This window comes from Dipodomys spectabilis, unplaced genomic scaffold (assembly GCF_019054845.1).
Source record: "Dipodomys spectabilis isolate Male_0828 unplaced genomic scaffold, ASM1905484v1 ptg000018l, whole genome shotgun sequence".
Taxonomy (NCBI): domain Eukaryota; kingdom Metazoa; phylum Chordata; class Mammalia; order Rodentia; family Heteromyidae; genus Dipodomys; species Dipodomys spectabilis.
The window spans coordinates 14,331,154-14,348,473 of record NW_024870695.1 but is presented as its reverse complement, the minus strand read 5'-3'; the positions used below and the strand labels follow the sequence as shown (position 1 = coordinate 14,348,473).

Here is a 17,320-nt window from a genome sequence, read left to right as displayed (position 1 = left end):
ATAAACAAGTAAGTAAATATTACTACTCTGGGCAAGAAGATTAAAATTAATTTTGTTACTAGTATTTTTCAGTGTCTAGGTTACATGACTTAAAATTATTACTTAAAAATAGTTATTTGAGAATATTCTGTGTAGATGACTATTTGTAGCTTTGTTTTTTAGAACTAAAACTACTAAAGCAAAAAAGTGAAAAACAATGACAATCCCACTTTTTTCTCCCTCATGGCTCACCTGTATAACTAGTGGTTTGAGCTGATTGGGTTCTGGTCCTTCCAAGATACAGCCAAAAGCCATCACTGCTGCATCCCGGTATCGCCAATCCGGGTTCTTGATGTGTTCTTTAATGAAGGGGAGGACATGTGGCACAATGTCATCTTCACAGCAGGTGGACAGAAGCATGAGGCATACTCCTGCAGCTTTGCAGGGGTTCCAGTCATCATCGTCATCGTTTTCGTCCTGGTGAAAGAATGTGGCTCAATGAATTCTCAAAAAGGTCTTTGAATACTCCCACATAACTGTAGAATTTAAACCTCAGAGAAGTAAATATAAAATCCACAAAGTTTCATCACAGCACAGCCTTTGTTAAACTAAGATGCTGAAGGAGGAAGAGTCTACTTAGTATTATATCCAACACAGTACTATATCCAGAAAACAGTGAGAATGAACCAACTTCAAGTACATGTAATGACAACAATGAATGAATACCATGAACGTAAAGACTGAAGTGAACATAGATGTTTTCTAAGTCCTCAAAGTCACTAGCATTGTTCCTTCAAAAGCTCTTTAAAAATATTTCACATGCACTGAAAGAAATCAAAGTGATGGAGGAAAAAACTTTCTCAAACACCACACCAAGAAAAATTGTGATGCCCAAAATTAGAACAATAGTGACCAAAGCAAAATTCTTGTAAAAGAACTTCTTTATTTATTCACTAGTTCATGACATGTTCTTTGACTAAGGGCCTAGGTTCATAAGGCCTGGAGTTCAAGGAAAAAAAAAAAGGATTGCAGTTAATTTACATCCAGCCTCATAGCGCTGAAAAAATACCAATCTACCATATTTTCATGAAGATATCAGAGATAAAGTAGCAGCCTTTTTTGTTTGGGTCAGTTGTGGGGCACCTGGGGCCTGTCCCTGAGCTCTTTAGCTTTATCACATGAGCCACAGCACCACTTCCGATTTTCTGGTGGTTAATTGGAGGCAAGAGTCTCACCGACTTTTCTGCTTGGGCTGGCTTTGAGTGGCAATCCTCAGATCTCAGCCTCCTGAGTAGCTAGGATTACAGGTGCGAGCCACCAGTTACCAGCTGGTAGCACTCTATTACTAGAAAGAAGAATCTCACGGACCTTCCTACAAAGGCTGGCTGTGAACCACAATTCTCATATCTCAGCTTCCTGAGTAGCTAGGATTACAGGTGTGAGCCACTGACACCTGGCTCATTGTTCTTTATTGCCATTGTACAGAATCATATCCCGTTATACTGTGACCAATGTAGTACTAAGGAAATTAGGGCAGTGTGTGTGTGGTCTGTTCCCAATCAAGATATATGATACATTTAGATCAATTTTTCTCCAAACAATCCTAGGGAATCTTCAGACCCAGCACAGTTATTCCTGAATCATCCAGAACAGATAAATAGTTGAGAGGCTGCCAAGTTCCTCTAAGGTAACTGTTGCACAGCAAACCAACACCGTAAATAAGCTTCCGCAGCTTACCTAGTAAGATCTGGAAGGCTCACCTGTTTTGTCAGGGTCTGTGTGAGGATGGGAACTAGGTACTGTAGTGCTCCCTTGGCATAAAATTTGCTGGTGTGCTCAGGGGGCCGTCCTTGTTCTGCTGCCTGAAGAGAAACAAAGCAATTTTTAGACAAAAACCAACAAGCTATAATACTAAATAGACATGTGGGAATTTCCCCAGTGTCTGTACCATATATGTAGGGCCAATAGCAATAGTCAAAGTGATTTTGAAGGTGTTTATTTTTTAGTCTGCAATTAGGGCCTTGGTGCTATTTGAGTTTCCTGGCTCAAGGCTAGCATTCTACCAACTTAAGCCACAGCACCAATCCAGCTTTTTGTTTGTTAATTGGAGATAAGAAACTCATGGACTATCTTGTCCAGGTTGGCCTCAAACATAATCCTCAGATATCAGCCTCCTGAGTAGCTAGAATTACAGGTATGAGCCACTAGCATCCAGCTACAAACTTCAAATTTATATATATTAATTTAGCATCATGAGACATATAAAATTTATATAATATTTTAAAAGTACCAAGTTAGAAATAAAATTTAAATTTCAAGTTTTCTGAGTGAATGACTCCTTTTTTTCCTCATATATGACTGTCACCAGTTATGAAATGATCAGTTCTACAGACTGGGTTGCATAAAAACCTCTAAAACTAAATAATTCAGTATCAAATGTCACCTCAGTAAGCTTACAACACATTGCCCCCTTGTGTTCATAGTGGCAATATCAGTATGGACAGTAAGTCATATCTAATATTGGCAAAAGCATAAGCTGCCTCTCTAGGGACTTTTCTCCTTCATTAGCTATCTTGGATACAAGAAAAATGAAAATTTCAACAAACTGAGATATCGTCCCAGCCCAGGCAGAGTAAAGATTTTTCTGAAGGAAAGGAGGCCCTTTCCAGAACCCAGGTAAAACAGCTCTCCCTATGGAAACACTGCCCAGGCTTACCTCTGAAGCCTCAATGGCCAAATCCATTTCCTCATCGCAGACATTGGACCAGAATTCTATCCCTTGTAGGGCCACTTCATCAATGTCACTTTTCATTGCTTCAATTGTGATCTTAAGGGGGAAAAATTGACAACCAGGCTTTAAGTACTGACTCAAATTACAGAACCTTCCCAAAGACATTAAAGTTTCAAAATACAATTTATAAAGCTAAATCTGAAATAAAAAGCAGAAATAAGTGTTAAAAAACTTAACAGTAAAGAGATAGCACAAGTCTTGGCACATCATTAGTGACTTTAAAACTCCCAGATTCAAGAAATTGTTTTCATTTTATAACATTAAGTTTTAAAAAACCACACAGAATTGCAAATGAGCAACGAAGAATGATGGGCTGTCATTAGGTACAAGTTCAAAATACTTACTGCAAAAAGAGCAGGACCCATATAGGTTTCCATGTACTGATAATACAAAGACATTATCTTCACCAGATTCTGTAAAGCAGCCACTCGTACCTTTTAAGGAAAAGTAAATTTAACAATTTACAAACTAACAATGTAATTTACCTTTCAAAGGAAATCTCCAAAGGGCTAATACAGCAAAGGTTTTCATTTCCCCCCAAAATCGACTGTTCCTTTCAACTTTCATTTTCTACAGTTTCTCATTCCATCTGTTTCTTTGCTAGTACCAAAGTTTCAACTACCTACTCGTAGCTGATACTCTACCACTTGAGCTGAGACTCCAGCAGGGCTTCCTGTTGGTTAATGAGACAGACTCAAGGACTTTTTTGTACTGGCTCTCAAACCACTATCTTCTGGTTCTGCCTACTGACCAGCAAGGATTACAGGCATGAGCCATGGGCACAGGCTCATTCCTTTTGTTTGTGCCAATACTGGGACTTGAACTCAGGACTCATACTAAGCTTTTTCCACTCACAGCTGGAGCTCTTGATCCATGCTCCTAGTTCTGTTTACTTTCTGGTTAACAGGAGATAAGAATCTCACATGAGTTTCAGAGTTTCCTGCCCAAGGCTGGCTTTGATTCTCGACACTCAGATCTCAGCCTCCTGAGTTGTTAGGATTACAGGCGTGAGCTACTGGTGCCCGGCAATAGCTTATTATTTTTTGGCCAGTACTGTGGTTTGAACCCAGGGTCTCACACTTGTTTGCTCAGCTGGCACTCTCCAACTTGAGCCTTGCCTCTAATTCACTACTTTTCTTTATTGGTGCTTGTGAACCCACCATAATAGAGCTGAAGCTCAATAATGATATGAAGATGGAAAAATACTAATTTCACTGGTTTCAAGGGCTAATATAGGCTATAGCAATAATACAGCTGTTTCCATGACAGTAATAGAAAACAGTCACCTGAATAAACTATGACATTAAAATGGCAAATGTGATTAAAAACCCTATCCTCTTAAATAATTAAAGAGAAGAGGTGCTTCAGTTACGTATATCAAAGAATAATCTTTCCATATTGGCCATATATTTCTTTTTTTTGGTCAGTCGTGGGGCCTGAACGCTGTCCCTGAGCCCTTCAGCTCAAGGGAAGCGCTCTACCACTTGAGCTACAGAGCCACTTCCGATTTTCCAGTGGTTTATTGGAGATAAGAGTTTCATGGACTTTCCTGCCCGGGCTGGCTTTAAACCATGATCCTCAGATCTCAGCCTCCTGAGTAGCTAGGATTATAGGCATGAGCCACCGTCGCCCGGCTTGGCCAAATGTTTCTTTAATCCACTAGTGCCATATATTTTAAACTCTATGCAGAAGTTCGTATTTCCTAGTCAAGATATAAAAGAGATAACTTTTAATACAAACTCATACATACCCTTGTATCTGGACATTGTGTGGCTTCACAGACCACTTGCATAATAAAGTGCCTTTCAGACTGCAGAAGAGTAAAAACAAAAAGTATTAGGAAAGGATACACAGTACACCAGAAGACCTCAAGACTCTCCAAGGAAACCCTGTCATCGCCTGAGGTCCCCACATAACTGATACAATCTAACAGGTCTTCTTTAAGGCAGTAGTGTTACCAAGAAAGCCATGAGTTTGTCTCCAGTGCCTGCTATATAACCTGCTCTCTAAGGAAGTCCTTGTCTCTTAATTTAGAAAATGACCTTCACAAACAAGATTTCAGGGAAAGAATAGACAAGGAAACCAGGTCACAAAAATTGCTGGCTAAAAGAAAAAAATAAAAATCTACATCTAGAAAAACCCATTTCCTTTTTTTTTAATTTTAGAAGAATTAAAAACTACTTTAATACACCAAATTTGCTTGGAAGAACCAAGTGGTGAACCTTGCTAAATCTGTAATCTAAAAGGGCAACCCTGCTGCTTTCTAATAAAAACTGTAGCTTCTCAGATTTCCTGGCTCTATGACTCTAAGATCAAGAAATGGCAAAAATCTGAGCCAAGACACCAACAAATCTAAATACAAAAATACTTCCCAACCATATGATCTGATGTATCAGTTCCATTTCTGGGGATAGCCAAAAAGAATCTGTACACCCGTGTTCCTAAAAAGACTAAACATAGCCTTCTACAAAAAGGTGAAAGCCACCTAAACAACTGTCAATTAACAGAAAACGGTACATACAAAGGCCTATCACTCAGTCTGAAAAATAAAATTCTGGGGCTGGGAAGGTGGCTCAGTGGTAGAGCGCTTGCCTTGCATGCATGAGGCCCTGGGTTCAATTCCTCAGCACCACATAAGCAGAGAAAAAAAAAAAAAAAAAGCTGGAAGTGGCGCTGTGGCTCAAGTGGTAGAGTGCTAGCCTTGAGCTGAAGAGCTGAGGGACAGCGCCCAGGCCCAGAGTTCAAGCCCCACGACGGGACTCCCCACGCCCATGCCCACCCCCCGGCCAAAAAAAGAAGTAAAAGATTAAAAAAAATAATTATAAAAAAAAATAATAATATGCTGTAAGAAGGTGAGCCTTGAGGACATGCTAAGTGAATTAAGCTAATCAAAATACTGTCTGACATTGTTTATATGTTATCTATAGTTGTCAAAACTGACAGGAACAGAAAGAATGAATGCCAAAAGCAGAGGAAGAGAGAAATGGACTCTTTTCTTGAACAAAACAAAGTTCTTCAAAATACTCCACTCCCATACTTATGCCTTATGAGAAATGGCAAATACATACTACTTCATGGCCTGATTTCCCACAACACAAATCTCAATATGGATGCAAATGCTTCTAAACAAGATCAAACTTTCTAAATCATAAAAACAATGCTTTCAATTAATTCTTTGATCTTTCATTCTCAAACTCATACCACTTGTCACACAAAAACCCACCTCTTTGTCAAAGTTTGCTTTGGTGAACTCCAGTGAGTTCAGGAGTGCATTAGTAGCAGCTAGCTTCACATTATTACTAGGCTCTTCTTTTCTCATTCCCTGGATTATGGCAGTCAGAATCTCATTCGATTTATCCTGTAGCTGCTCTGGATCCTAAAAAAGTAGAAGTGCAATGAACATAATTTCACAATTAGCCATTCTTTTTAATTTGAAAATCTACTCTCTATAAGCATCGTGACTCTAATCTTTCCCCACACATTTCCATTTAGAGATAGTATTGCAAAGCACCTGCAAAATATCCCACAGGAACAGCAGTTCAGAATGGATTATGGTTCAAAGCCAGCCTGGGCAGAAAAGTCCATGAGAGTCATATCTCTAATAAACCACCAGAAAAAGGCACTGTGGCTCATAGTGATAGAACATTAGCTTTGAGTGAAAAAGCTCAGGGACAGTGCCCAGGCCCTGAGTTCAAGCCCCACTACCAACAGAAATCAAAAAGGTACTTTATTTGCATGTATGAAAAGAAAACAAGTGGAAATTCCCATTAAATAACTAATGTATGCTTTAAAGTTTCTACTCAGATTGAGCATGAGCCCCTAAACTTGATTCCCAGTATCATGAAACAAAATGAAACAAAGCCAGGAGCTGGTGGTTCATGCTTATAATCCTAGCTACTCAGGAGGCTGAGGTCTGAGGATCACAGTTCAAAGCTGGCCTGAGAGCAGTAAGTCCAAGAGACTTAATTACCAAAAAAGCAGGAAGTGGAGCTGTGGACAAGTGGTAGAGTGCTAGCCTTGAACACAAAAGCTCAGAGACAGCATCTAAATCCCCAAGTTCAAGCACCTGGACCAGCATACACACACACATACCACCACCACCAAAACATGAAGTTTCTCTCTCTTCTTTTTTTGCTTATGTGGTGCTGAGGAATCGAACCCAGGGCCTCAGGCATGCAAGGCAAGCACTCTACCACTGAGCCACTTTCCCAGCCCAACATGAAGTTTCTCTAAGCACATGGATTCATTTATTTATGCTGGGGATCTTTGGTGCTTGGGGTCTTACACATGCTAAGCAGGAATGAACACCAAGCTACACCTAGCCCTACTACTGCCCCTGCCCACTTGCCCAGATCCTGAGGCTTGAACTCTGGGTCTGGGTACTGTCCCTGAGCTGTTGTGCTTAAGGATAGAACTCTACCACTTGAGCCACAGCACCACTTCCAGCTTGTAGTTAATTGGAAAGCAGCTTGTAGTTAATTGGAAAAGTCTAACAGACTTTCCTCTTTCCTGCCTGAGCTGGCTTTGAATAGCAATTCTCAGATCTCAACCTCCTGAGGAGCTTACAGAAGTGAGCAATGGGCACTTGGCCCCAGCCATAAGTTTTTTTTTTGTTTTTTTTTTTTTGTGCCAGTCCTTAGGATCTGGGCACTGCCCCTGAGCTTTTTCTGTTCAAGATTAGCACTATACTACTTGAACCACAGGCTCCACTTTTCGCTTCTTAGTGGTTAATTGGAAACAGGAATCTGTTCTGCCCCAGTTGGCTTTAAACAGGGATCCTCAGATCTCAGCCTCCTCAGTAGCTTTAATTTTTCATTATGAACTTCCTTTTCTTCACAGTATGATTTGTAATTTGATGAGAGGTCTAAATTAACAAAAGTTATATCTTCAAAACACTGAAGCAGCCCGTTTTTCATTTTTTTTCTTGATTTGACAGAGAAATGTTTTTTTGGGGGGTCGGTCATGGGGCTTGAATTCTGGGCTTGGGCGCTATCCCTCAGCTCTTCAGCTCAAGGCAAGCGCTCTACCGCTTGAGCCACATGCCACTTCCGGTTTTCTAGTGGTTTATTAGAGATAAAGAGTCTCATAGAGTTTCCTGCCCGGGCTGGCTTTGAACTGTGATCCTAAGAGCTCAGCCTCCTGAGTAGCTAGGATTACAGGCATGAGCCACCAGCACCTGGCTTGACAGAGAAATTCTGTTATACATGTCATAACTAGAAGGAGTGAGAAAGTATACAGATTAGAAACATCAGGCAAGCACTTACTATATCTTGGCAGATGTAACCGATAGCTTCCAATGTTGACTCTTTCATGTGTTCTGTGCTATTGGGGTTTGTAACATTAGCCACTAGTTGAGGAATGAGTTCTGGCCACTGGTTTACTGGTATCTCTGCACAAGCAATACCAGCCACACACTGGGAGGCAGAGCTAGGCCGGTAAGTTTCTGTGCCCAAAGTCTGCAAAACCTGAGGGAAAAATGGGACAAAACATCAACTTGTAGCACTAAAGTGAATATTTTCTGTGCAACATGTCCTCCACACCAGTGCCTGATTTCTGTTCTCCCTACCCCACACAAAGCCAACTACAGTACCAGCAATAAGCATTCTCAACTGACGCAAACCATCCCTTACCACCAACTGGAACTGTCTAAAAACACCCCATATCAACAGTCACATAAGTAAGAAACTAGGAGGGGGTAGGGGAGAAACGACAAAATTCATCTTCCAGGCTCCTTGGTGGATTGTTTTGTGGACACGAAGGTTGTGACTAGGGCACTCAATGGGCCTGATGCACAATAGGTCACTCTCTATCCTGGTTCATAGTGGCATGAGAAACAAACGTACTTTCTGGTCACAAATCGTAACATGGAAAGGCCTTACTCAAGCAGTGATACTAAAGGAATAGCTACTCATATTACAAAAAACTAAGAGCTAAGCTTTATTTAACTTCTAGTCTGAAAGAATTCATTCTAGGGGCTGGGAAGGTGGCTAGTGGTAGAGTGCTTGCCTCACATGTATGAGGCCCTGGGTTCAATTCCTCAGCACCACATAAAAAGAAAAAGCTGAAAGTGGTGCTGTGGCTCAAGTGGTAGAGCGTTAACCTTGAGCTGAAGAGCTGAGGGACAGTGCCCAGGCCCAGAGTTCAGGCTCCAGGACCAAAAAAAAAAAAAAAAAGAATTCATTCTATTTTCTATTTGTTTAAGAACCAAAGAGAACTGGTCTCTAACACCAACAGAAGTGGTAGTCATATGCCAACTGGAGATCCATTTGTCATTAGGCACATCTCAAAAATGGTAACCACAAAAGCATTTATTTAAGAGCTCTGTGAAGGTGCAAGTTCAGATAAAGTATGAAGCCACAACTGACTCAGAGTTAACCATTACCACGATCAGCTAATTTAGTCCATGAACTCACTAAGAATCACTAGTCCCATCAAAGGCAAACAGTTAACTGTTCCTGGCATGAGCACAGGACAAAGAATAGCTGTCAGACATTCAGGCCAGCTCTGCTGACTGGGTCAGGTCACTTAGTAGTCTGCTTTGTAGCTATTAGCTAATAATGAACCTCCCCCCCACTTTTTTTTTTTTTTTTTTTGCAGTTCTGGGATTTCTCTTATTCTGTATTCCTTCATCTCTCTCGGCCCACCTAATAACCAACAGTTCTTTGTGAATAAAAACTATGTCAAAGATAGGAAGGTAGTGAGGGGGAAAAAAAGTGCCAAATTCTTCAAAATGTCACAGGCTGGATATTAGCACAAATATAATTAAAGTTCTAGTCCATAATGCCCTTCGGAGAATCAGGCATATTGAATCTGAAAATTTTAACTGACAAGTAAAAACTGTATTTATTTATGAGGTACCACATGATGCTGCAATACATGTATGCACTGTATCAAGTTCAAACAGAGGTAAGCATCTCTGTAGTGAAGCATTTCTCATTTCTCTAGTGAAACACTCAATCTTTTTCTAGCTTTTTTTAGTGTATGGTGGTCCTGGGGCTTGAACTCAGGGCTGGATGTACCTGAGCTTTTGTGCTCAATTCTAGCATTCTACCATTTCAGCCACAACTCCACTTCCTCAGTATCAAATAAGCAGAAAAAGCCGTAAGTGGCACTGTAGCTCATGTGGTAGCCTCTTCAGCCTTGAGCTGAGGGACAGCACCCAGGCCCAGAGTTCAGGCCCTACAACCAACCAACCAACCAAAACCTATCTGGATTTTCAAAAAACAACTACCAGCACTGTATGAATTTCGTAGGAAAGGAAAGATCAAGGTTAACTGCCAACTTGGTGAGGCATTACTGTATTGCCTAGGCTGGTCATGAACTCCTAAAGGTCAGGTCAAGTGATCCTTCTGCCTCAGCCTCCTCAAGTAAACTAGGATGACAAGTGTGGGCCACAAGGCTTGACTCATGGTAATTATTTTCATATATACTCAATCACACCCATGTTAAGAGAGATGTTCTAAGGCTGGGTGCTGGTGACTACCACCTAATCCTAGCTACTCAGAAGGCTGAGATCTGAGGATCATGGTTCAAAGCCAGCCCAGGTAGGAAAGTCAGTGAGATTATCTCCAATTAATCACCTGAAAACCGGAAGCGATCCTGTGGTTCAGTGATAGAGCACTAGCCTTGAGCGAAAAAGCTCAGAGACAATGCCCAGGTCCTGAGTTTAAGTCCCACAACTGACAAAAAAGAAAAAGATATCCAGGGTTGGCACACACTTAATTTATGCCAAAGAGCTGAGGGGAGAAAGCTAAAAAATCATCACACAAACAGATCTAATGCGGAAACAGCTATACATACTCCCAACAAGATTTGATGGATTTTTTTTGTTGTTGTTGGTCGTGGGGCCTGAACTCTGGGCCTGGGCACTGTCCCTCAGCTCTTCAGCTGTAGACTAGCACTCTATCACTTGAGCCTCAGCCCCACCTCCGGCTTTTTCTGCTTATGTGGTGCTGAGGAATCGAACCGAGGGCCTCATGCATGCAAGGCAAGCACTCTACCACTAAGCCACCATCCCAGCCGTGAGAATGGATTTTTTTAAACTTTAGTTTCTTGTTATGGGCACCTCAAAGTACAACTAGGAAAAGAAATACACAGAAGGAAGATAAGCATTTGCTTTAAGGGCCACTACCTAAAGCTAATACCTAGAACCAGGAAACAACAAAAGATTGATGTGTAGCATTATAAAACCTAGGAAAGATTATGACTGTACAGATATTTACTTCCCATCCTGAGCCATACCCATGTTATACAGGGCAGTAATGAACTTCATTAATTAAAAACAAAAACTTAAAACTTCATTAATTATGGATTTGTAATTTAACAAGTCGCAAGAATGACATGAGGTAAAACATTTTCTCCAAAACATCATCTCATGTTCCAAACACCTTGGAAAAAGTCAGGTATTTCTTTCTTTCTTTTTTGGAAGGTTGTGGGGCCTGAACTCTGGTTCTGGGCGCTGTCCCTCAGCTCAAGGCCAGCACTCTACTACTTGAGCCACAGTGCCACTTACAGCTTTTTCTGCATAAGTGGTGCTGAGGAATGGAATTCAGAGTCTCATGTATGCGAGGCAAGCACTCTACCACTCAGCCATCTTCCCAGCCCCAAAGTCAGGTATTTGTAAAGAACGTTTTTCATTATTTGTTAAATAGATAAAGATGCAAAACATCACTTAATTTTCTGACTTTGTGTAACTGTGTAAGTCCTATCTACAAGGAAGTAGAGGTATGGCTCACGTGGTAGAACATTAGCTTTTAGGAAAAAAAGCCAAGCAAAGATACAAGGCCTTGAGTTGAAGCCCCCATATTGGCACAAAAAAACAAAATCAAAAACAGAACCATCAAAACCATCTATAACATGAACCACCTGTAATCTTAGCTACTTGGGAGGCTGAGAATAAGAGAATCAAGGTTCACAGCTAGTCCAGGAAAAGGTTCACAGGAAGGTCCCCCTTTTCAACCCATGGTTGGACACAATGGCATACATCTATTACAAGCTACATGGAAGCCCAAGATTGGGAGAACTGCAGTGCCAAAGTGTGTGAAGCCCAAAGTAGGAGACAGCTCAGGCCTGTGTTTATCCAGAAAGTAAGACCCAATTCTAAAAATAATCAGTGAAAAATTTGGCTGGAGGCATGGCCCAACAGTACAGTGCCTATCTCATGAAGTCTTTGGAAGAAACTCCTAGTACTGGCCCAAACAAAAAAACACCGAGCCTTACTCTAGAGCTTTCAAGACAGAATTTCCAGAGCACTTGAAAACATATTGTACCCTCACAGATGCTTTACACATTAGGCACATGTTAGACAAGTGAGCTTAAACCCTTCACCTGTGTTTTTCCTGTTTTTTTGTTTGTTTTTGGTCAGTCATGAGGCTTGAACTCAGGGCCTGGGTGCTTTCCAAGTTTTTTCACTAAGGCTAGCACTCTACCACTTTGAGTCACAATACCACTTCCGGTTGTCTGATGGTTAATTGGAGCTAAGTCTCATGGACTTTCTTGTCTGGACCTGCTTTGAACCATGATGCTCAGATCTTAGCCTCCTGAGTAGCTAGGAAAACACATGTGAGCTATTGGTGTACAGCAAACCTTCACCTCCTTTTTTTTTTGGGGGGGGGGGGGGGGGAATCTGGTCGTGGGGCCTCGGCACTGTCCCTCAGCTCTTCAGCTCAAGCTAGCGCTCTACCACTTGAGCCACAGCACCACTTCCGGCTTTTTTTTTCTGCTTATGTGGTGCTGAGGAATCGAATACAGGGCCTCATGCATGCAAGGCAAGTGCTCTACCACTGAGCTACCTTTCTAGCCCAAACCTTCACCTCTTGAAGTATGTTGTTAACAAGTTCGCTAGGTAATTTGGATATTCAGTACCAATACTCAATATATATATACTCAATAATACTCAAAATAGATCCAACAAAAGATTTTTTCGAAACTGCTGCAGGTTACCTCAAGTTATCAGAAAAAGAATTTTGATCCATAAATGGGTAAACTGAATTGAGAGATTTCAAATCAAGTATCTTTTTTACCTTTAGGCTAAGTTCAGGTTCCAAAAGCCTATTACACTACCAAGATCTCTCCCTGTGGAAGACAAATGACAAACTTCTCTTTAATCTCACAGGCATCATGACCAAAAGAAAGTTACTTACATAGTTTTTGACTTCTCGTCGAGCATTAGCATCAATAGCAAGCCACCTTTGCTGATATTGTGCCTTAATATCTGGATCTTTCGAGGTCAAAGAGTTCTTGATTTGTAGACCAGCTGCAACTCTGGCAACCTGACTGTTTCCTGGATTTGCCAGCACTCTGGACAGTTCCACAAGGAAAGTGGGCTGCCAAGAGGAAAACAACTTTTTAGAGCACAGCATGAGCATCTGGGAGAACTGCATATCAACTCGAAGATTAATATGAAGACACATGTATATAGTCCTAGTAGTCAGGAGACTTAGGTGAGTAGATGGCTTGAACCCTGGAGCCTGAGGTCACGCTGGCAACATAGCAAGTCTTCAGCACAAAAACAGAAAAAAAGTTCATACAAAATGTTACTTGTTATATGGGGAAGCCGGTCATCTCTTATAACCCAGGACCTATGAAGATATTTTCCTACTAAGATCCTCCTCAGTGCCCAAATCATCACACTAGACCCCCAAAACTAAAGCAAGTTTGACAACCTTGTAGTCAGTAGATTCTATGTATAATGAAGTTTCCCAAGTACTTACAACAATGCCTAGTACTCAATATGTGTTGAATGAGACAGGTATAAAAAATTGTTTTTCTTTTAAAATAATTTTACTCAGGATGGCTTCTGATCTAATGGAAGCATGAGACTTTGATCACCTAAGCTTTTACAGATTAGTGGTGTGTGTTCAACAAAAGAACAATGGAAAGGTACATTTATAAGGAAAAGTGGAAGTGAAGATAAAATAGCAGACATGTTATTTTTCAAGGAAAATGATTTTATATTGCATAGCCAACAAAACACTAAAGGCTCCTATACATTTTGAACTCAATCTTTTGTAATACACAAAAGCTTTTCCATATACACAACCTTTTGTACAGAAACTACTTTTACTTAAAAATTTTTAAGCTACCCAGTCCCTTCCCCCTACCGAAATGAGTCCATCCAGACAAGAAAGTTAGAAAAGCCAAAAGCAGATACATTTGCTTACCATTAACAAGTCCTACAAACACATAGACAATGCCAAAAGTTTTACTAGCCATGTACTGCTAAAGAATGTCAGGAGTAACAAAAGGCCCTTGCAAATTAGCAAAAGCAGAAACAAGAACATACTCTAAATGGAACCATCAGTCTATACTAGCAGAAATACTTTGAAGGAAAAATTACAGATTAAAAAAGGCTATTAAAAACTAGTATATGTTATTAAAAAAGAACCATAAAATAGATCCTGTCACTTTGTTTTTGTGGTTATTTTGCAAAGACATCACAAAGGAACACATCTGGATACAGTGTTACTGCTACTTAGTACCTTTAAGAGTTCAAGTACTCATCTAACCTTCCTTCTGCTCTTCATCACCCCAACAGGAAAGGAATCCCAAAATGAAACATTGCTGAAACCAAACTGTTTCAATCTATCTTACATTTCTCTACACAAAAATCTGGTCTCTAGTGCATCTAATCTCCCCCTTTTCTGTACCCCTTAAATTTGGAAATATGAAAAACAAGGAACTCCATCGTGATTTCATCAGGAAATAGGCCTGATCTCAAGGATGAGCTTCAGTCTGTTGTCTGGGTGCAGATCCCTAGTGATTAGGTCTTTATTCATCGAAATCCGTACATAATACACACACACATTCCAGAAGAGTAATAACCAGGCAGGAAAGGGGGAAAAAAAATTAGAGGTTTAGGTTTGGAGGAAGGCAGGTGCCAGGCCTGGCCATGAGCACACATGGAGGAGCAGGGGAAAGATCTGAGAAGTAGGTGGAAAGAATCACAGGGGCCACGGGACAGGAAGGAGAAACCGACACTGGACAGTACAGGGCGGGCTGCCGGGCCAGGAGCTTCCACATGGCCCCTAGGCCCGGCTCCCCCGCCCCCACCCTTGCTGAACACGCAGCGCCGTGCAACCTAACTTCCCTTTCCTCCCTCTTTCTCCCTCCCGCTGCACCGCCGCCCTCAGGCTGAGCGGCGATTGGACGGTGGTCACCCCGGCGCGCCGCGCCATTGGCCAAACGTGGAGCCCGGGGCGGGACACACCCACCGGCTTCCCGATGGCGGGGTTAGGTTGGACCGGGCTGGGGGGGGAGGGGGACGGGATGGGGCGGGGTGGGTTCCCGAGGCCTGGGCCTCCGGGAGGGCGGGAAGGCCCGCACGCAGGGATGGGGACGCGGCGGGATGGGGCGCGGCGGGGTGGCACGCACCAGGTTCTCTACGGCCGCACGCTCCAGGAACTTCTGCGCTGCTTCCAGCTCCAGCCGGTCTAGGAGGGGGGGAAGGAAAGTGCGAGAGGGACCGGGGTCAGAGGGGCCGGGCTCCCCTCCCCCGCCCCAATCACCTCAGCCCGACCCCCGGTCCCCGCGTCCTACCCGGAGACACGGTCTTCTCGAGGATGGTGATCAGTTCCATGACGGAGGTGGCGGCGGCGACTCCTCCCAAGACGACGGCCCGGCCTCTCGGGCGGCGGCTCCAACTGGGGATGGGGGTTGGGGGTCGGGTGGGAAGGGAGGGTGGGGTGGGGGGCGGGGGTCACCACAAGCCCATTCACCGGCTCCCTCAGGGCAGGCGCTCGGGTTCCCCTTCCTCCCCTTTCTCCTTCCTTCCGCCTCCTAAATGTGCTGCTGGCGGCGGCGGCGGCGGCGGCGGCGGCGGCTGTTCCTCTGGCGGCGGGGGAGGGACCCCGGGGGCAGCGCGGAGCGCGGCTGGTGCTCGGGTGGCGGAGGGAGAAAGAAGGAAAGGAGGCAGTAAGTGAGAGGCGGCTCGCAGGGTGGGAGAGGGAGGGAGGCGGAGGGATATCCGGGCCGGGCCTCGCCGAGGCGGCACCGCGCTCCGCGGTAATTGGTTGTCGCCGTGGCCACGCGGAATCCCCAATTGGCCGGGCAGTTAGCGTTGAAGGGCCGCCGTGCTCTCATTCGTCCGCGATTTTCAAGGCCCGGGTTGGCTAGGCAGTCAAAGGGATGGGACGCACGGATTGGCTGAGAGGCGGGACATTGGGGTGGGGCAGGTGGGATCCGGCCGCTGATTGGGTTGGCCTGGTAAAGGCCTTGCGCTAAGACCGGCTGATCTCTGAGAGGAGGGCGGGCGCAAGGCAAGATCCCGAGCCCTTCCGATTGGATGAGCTTACTAGACGTTGATAGGTTAGGACGCCCGGGAGAACTGAGGAGAGGAGTTCGGGGTCGGGACGCGGAAAGGCGGGAGGCGTCCTGCTGCTTGAGGAGCCCGGCGCGGGGCACGACGGGACGCCCCGAGAAGGGGCGGAGCCGGGTTTGGCCTGGCCTGCGCCGTCATTCGGAGGCGTGTTGGGTGAGGGTTTCGCGGTCCTGGGGCGGGCGGGCGGGCGGGGGGTGGGGGGGAGGGGGACCGTTACAGTCTTGAGCTGCGCCCACAGGAAACTGCTGTAATGGTGAGATCTAATGGGTACCGGACTCTAGGCTGGGGGAGGACCTTTGAAGACCACGTGTTTCTACTTCCGACGTGCGGCGGTGAAAACTGAAGCCCAGAGGGGGTATGCAGTTTGTCCAAGGTCACACAGCCCGTTAGTAACTTGGTGAGGACTGAGTTCAAGTACTATGCTGCCCATAGCCGTTACATACAACTTCCCCTCCAAGGAGTCTCCTTAGTGCTCTGTGTATGGTTTGAGACGGGTCCAGCTACAGACAGGAGCTTAGATCCCACCCATAGGCTCCAGCTTCTTGTTGTTGCGGAAATGTGCTTCTGTGAACTCATAACCTTCAGCCAGCCAGAGTGTGTGTACAGGAATGAATGATCAAGGTTCTTAGCTCCCCCCCCCCCCCAAAGTAAGCTCCCGTATGAGGACCGTCGGAATTGTTACATTTTTGCTGTATTGATGCAGTTAATTAAATGTAGCTGTTATTTTCTCCGTAGCTTGTGACTTGTGAGATAATTGCCTTACACCAGCCACACTGAAGAAATCGAGAGGAATTCAGTTTTGTTGTTGTTGGGAGGACACCCTAAGAATTGAGAAAGCTTGGCCAACTCCCTTTGAATCTTAGGAGGAAAACTTGGTTGTTAAGAGATTTCTGCAGTTCCAAAGCAGGAAGATAGGGACGCCAATCTTCACAGTGAATGGTAACTTTGATTTCCTGTGGCTTAACAGATCCCTAACCCAGCCTCTCCCATTATTAACTCTGGAAGAGCTGCCCTGAGTATGTAACAAATCAATGAAGACAAGACAGATGAAATTCCTGAAAATCCTTGAAGTGGATTTCTGTAGATCACCCACACTGCTGATGATCCCAATTAGTTGCCAGCCTTCTCCTCACCAGGCCGCTCCCTCTGCCTCAACACCAGTCATGATGATACAGTAACACAGAGTCTCACTGCACACTCCATGCTGGCTTGAGGCCTAATAATGTATTACA

The 17,320-nt window shown here is 43.8% G+C and overlaps 1 protein-coding gene across 1 annotated transcript in view; it reads right to left on the bottom strand.

The window, feature by feature from the left end:
* The window catches only part of Kpnb1 (karyopherin subunit beta 1), a 29,167-nt gene extending 13,458 nt beyond the window's left edge, over positions 1–15,709 (bottom strand). The window contains exons 1-10 of the mRNA XM_042673975.1: positions 15,308–15,709; positions 15,143–15,201; positions 12,913–13,095; positions 8,035–8,235; positions 5,994–6,146; positions 4,521–4,580; positions 3,115–3,204; positions 2,696–2,806; positions 1,740–1,841; positions 232–456 (exon numbers count right to left, since the gene is read on the bottom strand). Coding sequence (XP_042529909.1) covers positions 232–456; positions 1,740–1,841; positions 2,696–2,806; positions 3,115–3,204; positions 4,521–4,580; positions 5,994–6,146; positions 8,035–8,235; positions 12,913–13,095; positions 15,143–15,201; positions 15,308–15,347 — 1,224 coding nt within the window. The 5' untranslated portion in view covers positions 15,348–15,709. The remainder of the gene's footprint in view (positions 1–231; positions 457–1,739; positions 1,842–2,695; positions 2,807–3,114; positions 3,205–4,520; positions 4,581–5,993; positions 6,147–8,034; positions 8,236–12,912; positions 13,096–15,142; positions 15,202–15,307) is intronic.
* Positions 15,710–17,320: the final 1,611 nt, after the last annotated feature.